Below are 7,989 nucleotides of genomic sequence, written 5' to 3' on the forward strand. Positions count from 1 at the left end.
AGTTAAACTAGAGAGCTCCATTTGGACTTTTACCTACAACCCAAGTATGGTAATGACAGTTGCTCGCATGCACGAGAGTTTATTAGATTTTGAAGCAAATGGACGCTACAATGCATCAATGACTATGTGTAACTGTGTCTCTAACGCTGTCGTGGACAACTGTTGCCATCACATAAGTTAAGAGTAGTACACTAAAGACCGATTTGTTAATGATGACATTTGTTCGGACGCACATAAACAATAACGAACCGTAAATTTGTATAACTCAGTTCAATTAAAGTTACTAATAAAATCCCGTGACGGGAAATACACTGAAATAAAATTCTGCGTCAAACCCAATGATCAACATGTCACAATTGAATGCTGATGTTATGAGGTTCTCATTCACAGTCATATAGAGTCCCATAGAGGTCATAGAGTATCCTTTCCTTGGGCCCCAAAAAACAAACCACTCATAAAAAAGATTTGCCGTACAACAATGGCATGGACAAAAGCGTCTTTTCAATGTTGAAGGAGGACAGCGGCCCCAAATGGGGAGAGGGCAAATGCGTAATATCGTATATAGACTGTTTAAAGAGAGGGTAGAGAGAGAGAGGCAGGCTGGCCGACGACAGCAGAGAGAGCGTCACAGAGAGGCTTTGCATGTTGTTCTTTCTCTTTTTTTTTTTTTTTTTTCTGAGTGTTCTCTCTCACTTTATATCTCTGCAACTTTACTTTATTATTCCTTCTTCTTCTCCTCTTTGGATTTCTGGGTTTTTTTGGTTTGTGTGGAAGTAATCTGAGCAGCTCAGTTCACAGGAGGATTCAACAATGGCTGACATTACCCACCCTCCCATGGATCAGCTCCAAGACCTGGAGTACTGCATAGACTCCAACCCTCCTTGGGGTACTCTCTCCTCTCTCTCTGTTTTTCAGAATATCTGAGTTCTGTGGGTGAAATAACAAATGGGGTTCTTTGGATTTTTCAAGTCGGTTGGGGTTAGCTATCTCTGCCTCTGTCTAAGCATCAATCTCCATTTTTGTTGATCTGGGTTTTGGTTTTTGAAGCCAAAGGTTATTGGGTAAGAGAAAAGTGAGGGGTTTTTGCTTTCAAGGTGTTTGCTTTGGTGGCTTCAATGGCTGCTGAGATTATATTTACTGGTATTTGAAATTTCTTCAGAGAGTATGAATTCAAGCAATGTCGCACTACTTTTTTCTTTAGGTGTATTTTTTGAGTGTCTGAGTTGTTGAGTTCTGTGAGTAATTAGAAAATCTGGGAATTTGAACATTTACCATATCGAGAGACTGGTGGGGAATGTGATTTTATTATCCAGAAGTTGGAACAAATATAAAAACTTATATGCCTTGTCTGGTTGCTGGGAATATTAAATTTGTAATTACTGGTGAAATGCAGCAACTCATTAGGAAATACTAATGAGGAGAGGAGGGTTCTCATTACCATTTTGCCCACCAGGGCAGAGCTTCTCCGCTGCTTGTGGAGCAGTTGGAGTTGTGAATCATGCTTTAGACATGGCATCTAATGGTCAATGTGTGCATTTTTAAGGATTAGGGGTGGTGGGAAAGTATGCAATTTGTTTGCTTGATCATTCATTTGTATTTATTTGTTGAAGATTTTGTCTTGCAGCTGAAACCATACTTCTAGCATTTCAAAACTACATCATGATGCTTGGTACGAGTGTAATGATTCCTTCGGCGCTGGTCCCTGCAATGGGAGGAAGTGATGTAAGCCAATCTTAGTGCAAACCAACAAATTTATTCTGGCAATCTTGTTTGGTCACTCTGTTATTTCTTTTAAATACCGTTTTCTTGATCATGACCAGGGTGACAAAGCACGAGTCATACAAACGCTACTCTTTGTTGCTGGAATTAACACCCTTCTCCAAGCGCTTTTCGGAACCAGGTTGCCTGCGGTAGTTGGGGGGTCCTTTTCTTATGTCATTCCCATAGCTTATATTGTGAGCGACCACAAATTGCAACGGATTGCTGAACCTCATGAAGTAAGTAACTCTCCTAGTACTCTTCACCATATGCAGTGTGTCTGGGATGCTTGTGGAAATAAATATATGCACCAAAAATTTCATGACATTATAGCGCACGTATTGGGGACGAATTGCATGCTGATTTACTGGCAGCTGGATCTGGAAGATCAAGTACCTGAGTTTGAGAGTAATATGCAGAAATGTAGCTTCATTGCAAGCTTACCCTGCAAAATGCGATGTCTCCCAAATGTGGATCATTTTAAGGCTGAATAGGAGGGGGAATGAGTGCATGCGATTCATAAGTTTTGTGACTTTAGATATTACAATTCATGTCAACGGAAACCTCAATCCCATCAGATATTTATGCCTTGATTTCCTATTTAGCAGTTGTACTTTAGCACCTTTCTTATTTGATAGGGTATTGAAAGAGATCTTCCCATGTCATGGGTTTGCAGAGATTTATACAAACAATGCGTGCCATCCAAGGAGCTCTAATTGTAGCCTCCAGCATACAAATCATTCTGGGTTACAGCCAAGTTTGGGGTCTTTTCTCAAGGTATGGCGATACTAGAAAATGTAAAAAAAAAAAAAAAAGCTCCTATTCTGTAATTGATTGATTTAGCACCATACGGGTTATCTTGCAGGTTTTTCAGTCCACTTGGCATGGCACCTGTAGTTGGATTGGTTGGCTTGGGATTGTTTGAACGGGGTTTTCCTGCGGTAAGTTTTTCTATGAGAGGCAATTTATCATTCCCTTAGGTTGACCCCGGAGGAGCTTCTATGCCACATAGTTTGTGTCTCATTTGGTGCAGCATTTCTTTTTCTAGAGAATCACAAAACTTTCGTCCATTTGTTCTAGAATATCCCACAATTCTGGAATTTTACTTAAAGAAGACCCCATTAAGCACTTCAGCATATTGTAAACATTTTGCCATAGGATATTTTCACTCTCAATGAATTTTGTATATCCCATATTTTCCTCCAGAACCTCTCCCCCTTTAATGAACTTTTCTAATATATCTAAATTGTCATGTAATAAGTCCTTTTTCGACCACAAAATTTAAAACTTGGTGAGAACTGAACCACATTACGTTTCTAAATAAGCATACTTCATCTAGCTTGGTTTTTTACTATATGCTACGGAAACCACATATTCCGTTTGCTATCTTTATGTTAATTTTTTGGAAAATTATGCAAGTATATAATCTCTATGTTTGTTTCAGTTGGGAAATTGTGTGGAAATTGGAATTCCGATGCTGTTGTTGGTAATTGGGTTGTCTCAAGTAAGTGATTTTCTATTAAAATTGCATTGACACGTCTACTAATCGTTTCTGTCCTTGACGAAAGTTTGTCTTTGTTTATTCTCAGTATCTGAAGCATGTGAGACCATTTAGAGATGTCCCTATTTTTGAACGGTTTCCAGTATTGTTTTGTGTCACGATCATTTGGATCTATTCCCTTATCTTAACCGCCGGTGGGGCTTACCGTGACAAGCCTGTTAGAACCCAAATCAGCTGCCGCACAGACAGGGAAAATCTCATATCTACTGCCCCATGGTATGTCAAAGAAGAATTTGCCTTCTCATCATGCTTCTGAACTCTTTTTGGTTTTAAGATCTTTATTCCGCCATTTTAGGTTCAAGTTCCCATATCCTCTGCAGTGGGGTCCTCCTACATTTTCAGCAGGTCACTCATGTGCAATGATGTCCGCAGTTCTTGTTTCAATGGTTGAGGTATTTATTCAATTTTTGAAATGTGGTTTTCATTCATGATACGCAACGCTTTATTGCTTCACTTATCAACAGCAGCCTCCTTAGTGTGCCATGTTGGTTATGTGTCTTAAGATTTGGGAATATGTCGGTTTCCTGACAATTGCTTATATGGTGCAGTCAACTGCTGCGTACAAGGCAGCATCAAGATTGGCAATTGCCACTCCTCCTCCTGCTTATGTATTGAGCCGGGGAATTGGCTGGCAGGTGAATGAATTTTGAAACACCTGCTTTTGTTATCTATCATGGATTGAGCTTGATAAATCTTTCATTCATCATGCTAGCATCTTGGAGATAACTTTAATCAGAAATTTTAACATATTTTTCAGGGCATCGGTATTTTGCTTGACGGACTTTTTGGTACGGGCACTGGTTCTACTGTTTCTGTGTAAGACACCACAATAGATTGCTGCAAAGTTTAGTTTGTTGCCTTCTCTGCCATTTAAAATTAGCTTGACTAAGATCAGGTTTATGCTTACCAGGGAAAATGTCGGACTTCTTGGACTAACCCGAGTTGGAAGTCGTAGAGTTGTTCAAATTTCTGCTGCATTCATGATATTCTTCTCAACCTTAGGTCAGTATTTAACTCTCTGACATTCAAGGAGGTTTAGAGCACGATCGAGATTCAGATTTGATTTCCTCTCTAATCCGTTTGTAGGTAAATTTGGGGCTGTATTTGCATCGATACCCTTCCCGATATATGCAGCTTTATACTGTGTTCTCTTCGGCCTCGTGGGTATGTCATGAGCCTAAGTAAGCTTCCTAATCATTTCCTTCTTTCACTCTCTTCACAAACATTACTTGCCTGTTTGCAGCTTCGGTAGGGTTATCATTTCTTCAATTCACAAACATGAATTCTATGAGAAACCTCATCATCACCGGGCTCTCTCTCTTCCTTGGGATATCTGTCCCTCGCTTTTTCAACGAATATTGGAACCCCTCGCACCATGGTCTCGTCCATACCAATGCTGGATGGGTGAGTAGCATCCTAACAAACTCTAGCATTCTGGTTAAGTTCTAAAGACATATTGGCATATCTTGTCGATGAAGTAATACATATCGATCCCGTTAAATGCAAAATGTGATGCCATTTCGTGTGTGTTTGCAGTTCAATGCATTCCTGAACACTATATTCTCATCTCCTCCAACCGTGGGGCTAATCGTGGCGGTGTTTCTTGACAACACTTTAGAGGTGGAAAAATCGAAGAAGGACAGAGGGATGCCGTGGTGGGTTAAGTTCAGAACATTCAGAGGAGACAACAGAAATGAAGAGTTCTACACGTTGCCGTTTAACCTCAACAGATTCTTCCCGCCTACATAGCAGCCGGCCGGCACGATCAACGGAAGTTGAGTGAGATCAAGAGCTCCACCCAAGCTTATCTAATTGCAAATTAACAATGATTAATCAGGTTGATTAGAGTAGTAATATATGATCCGAGGATAATTAATTTTAGCAAATGGGAATTTTATTTTATTTTTAATTCGGCTTGTCAATTTTTGGGGACCTTTGTGTCATAGGGTTCAGTTAAAGGTAGGGGAGATTGTAGGGCAATTGGTTGGTCCATATGCTGCTTTTTGTAGACTCAAATAATAAAGGAATATATTCTCCTTCTCTTAACCAACAGCTTTGAAAAAGCATTAAATTATATCGTAATCAAGTATCATCATGCGCCTTGTGTTCTCGGTACATAAATTTGTTTGTTTAAATGAGTTATATAAGTACACTTTGTTAAATGAGTTATATAAGTACACTTTGGTAGTGGGTTTCCACGACAAAAAGCACTTCTGACAATTTTGCACATAACATGAGAGTTTTTTCACTGTGAAAAAGCTCATACCAAGTGATATTTCAACAAGGGCTTAGGGTTTAAGGACTTCCAAATCCTTATTCAATAAGCACTTGGGGTTTTAGTAAAGGAAAAATTAGGTTCTCATCCTTCCTTTTACTACTCCATTGATTAAAATCCTATTCATTTTCAATTTTTGATCAAGGTCCTTGGTATTATTAAATCATTCATTATTTCAATAATAAAATATTTTTTATTTCTAAATATATTCATTTAATGTTAAAAATGTTACAATTAGTATATTTATATTTATGACTAAATTTTTTGTCATATATTTTTAGCTTTAGTTTGTATCCATTTTTAATTTGTAATTTTTTTTTAATTTGTACCAATTTCTTTTCAATTTTAATTTGTACTCATATATTAATTTCTTTTTGTGCCCATATTTTTTAAAGCTTATTTGTATTTGTACCCATATATTTTTTTATTTGTACTTTTTATTTTGCTAAATTTACCCATTCTAATTATATGTACCCATTCATGTAAAACTTTTTAATCTTAAAATGTACTCATTCTTAAATATAAAAATTTGTTATATGTAAAATGTACCCCTTTTTTAATATAAAATCTATTCAATTTTTTTCTAATCCATTTTTAAACTTATATGGGTACATTCTTTTTTCTTTGGTTTTAAAATGTATCTATGTCAAGTTTAACCAAAGAAATTTACTAATGTTATTAAGCCTAATATCTTTTTTTTTTTTGTGATTTTGAAGAATGTACCCATGTTTTGATTTTTTTGGTTAATTTTGATGAATGTACCCATGTTTACACACACACACACACACACACACACACAATAGTAGATTATATTTTAATATTTTTAATCCCACAAATTATGGTTTTTTTATTTAAAATCTCATTTATATAAACAACTAAAATTTCTAATTTTTAATTTAAAAAAAAATAGTAACGTACATAGAAATAAATTATCACATTAATTTCAGGGATCTCAATCAAAAATTAAAAACTAATAAGGTTTCAATCAAAGAATATTCATGACTAAGGACCGCATCCAAAGTCTCCCTTTAGTAAAACACTACCAACTAAAAGCTCGTTTAGATGTCTTTTTAAAAAGACTGAAAGCGATTTCGCTAAAAGTGTTTTAGGATTCAAAATGAACTTTAAATGTAGTTTGAAATGAGTACTAATTATGTGATTCTAAGCATTTCAATTGTTTTTTTTTTCTTTTCAAAATTCACTTAAATATATAATAAAAAAGTCCAATATTTTAAATTTAAATAAAAAAACCCCATTTAATTAAAAATATTTTTGAAGCCTCAGAAAGCCAGTTATTTGACATCAATAAAAATCAGTCGGTAATTCCAACTAAAACAAAATCCTCATAGGCTCATCCTTTAACAAAAGAATTTGTTTTATCAAAATTAAATAAAACTTCAAGAAACTTAAAAATGTAATCGCAGTAAAACGGCTCCGTGGACCAGTAAAAAATTAGGATCCACAGGTTCCTATCAGAATGCGAAACAGAAGATCCTCGCTCTCGGTTCAATCATAGCACAATACGGGTCACGGCTATTTAGCTACCGTCGTCACGGCATCGAACCTTTACAAAAATCTGATAAATACCGTTCCAAATCAAGCACGGCGGCGGCAAACCGGACCCGCACGCCAGTTTCCCGGCCAATAAACTAATCATTGGGGGATGGGAACGAGGCGGCCTCCGTTAGTGTCTGGGCGGCGCTGTATAACGTGTCATACGGCACTTCCTATCACTTCGGGCATTCTTCCTCATTGAAATCAATCGGAAAGAAGGTAAAAGATCCTGAAACCCTAGAAATAGACTGAGACACGAATTGGGAAGAGATGTGAGACTGCGTGAATACAGACAATTACCAAAGCGACATGCGAATTGGGAGGACGAGAGGGGTTTATATAGGGAAGGTGACGATGTTTGTAGAACCCTAATTGCCGCATGGCCTTTGTTTTGGCGGGTTGGGCTCTAATTTGGCCCAATTTTTCATTTTTTGTCTTTAATTAAAAGTAATTTTTTTAATTTACTTATAATACTTACACATATTTAATATAATCGTCATTTCAAAAGAAGTGTAAAACTCTGCCCATATAAAAAAGAAAAAACAAAACAAAACAAAACAAAAATTGCAAGAAGATTTCTCTGCCTGTTTCCAATCGTTCGGCTGCCACCTCCGATCGATTGCCTAGAATTCCTCTATTTTTGTTCGATCGACCGTCACTTCCAAATTTGTATCTAACACTTTAAATTTGAGCCGTAAATCACAACATGTTACTCGTTTATAATAATATAATTTTGAATCCTCCTTTCTATAGTTTATTAGCAAGGTTCTAAAAGATGTTAGGCGCTAGTTGGGTGGCGAGCTGGGGCCTAGCGCCTAGGAGGCTAGGCGGGCGCCTAGGT

General features: G+C 37.0%; 1 protein-coding gene and 3 non-coding genes across 6 annotated transcripts; 1 reads left to right on the top strand and 3 right to left on the bottom strand.

The window, feature by feature from the left end:
- The first annotated feature begins 592 nt into the window (after positions 1–592).
- LOC103442642 (nucleobase-ascorbate transporter 1) lies at positions 593–5,365 on the top strand. Of its 3 annotated transcripts, NM_001328981.1 has the most exon segments (17): positions 811–886; positions 1,048–1,061; positions 1,405–1,522; positions 1,625–1,722; positions 1,821–1,997; positions 2,034–2,150; positions 2,435–2,535; positions 2,624–2,699; positions 3,203–3,262; positions 3,348–3,535; positions 3,615–3,711; positions 3,823–3,954; positions 4,077–4,135; positions 4,230–4,321; positions 4,406–4,483; positions 4,563–4,723; positions 4,856–5,068. In NM_001328981.1, coding segments are annotated over 17 exon segments (1,857 nt in total).
- A 1,501-nt stretch (positions 5,366–6,866) lies between these two features.
- LOC114827216 (small nucleolar RNA snoR77Y) lies at positions 6,867–6,947 on the bottom strand. The gene has a single exon (XR_003776434.1). It is a non-coding gene; the product is annotated as a small nucleolar RNA snoR77Y (small nucleolar RNA).
- Positions 6,948–7,004: 57 nt separating this feature from the next.
- Positions 7,005–7,159, bottom strand: LOC114827224 (small nucleolar RNA snoR2/U65). The gene has a single exon (XR_003776442.1). It is a non-coding gene; the product is annotated as a small nucleolar RNA snoR2/U65 (small nucleolar RNA).
- Positions 7,160–7,285: 126 nt separating this feature from the next.
- LOC114827225 (small nucleolar RNA U49) lies at positions 7,286–7,352 on the bottom strand. Its single transcript, XR_003776443.1, has one exon. It is a non-coding gene; the product is annotated as a small nucleolar RNA U49 (small nucleolar RNA).
- Between the last annotated feature and the right edge of the window lie 637 nt (positions 7,353–7,989).

The sequence above is a fragment of the Malus domestica genome, chromosome 09, assembly GCF_042453785.1.
Source record: "Malus domestica chromosome 09, GDT2T_hap1".
NCBI lineage: Eukaryota > Viridiplantae > Streptophyta > Magnoliopsida > Rosales > Rosaceae > Malus > Malus domestica.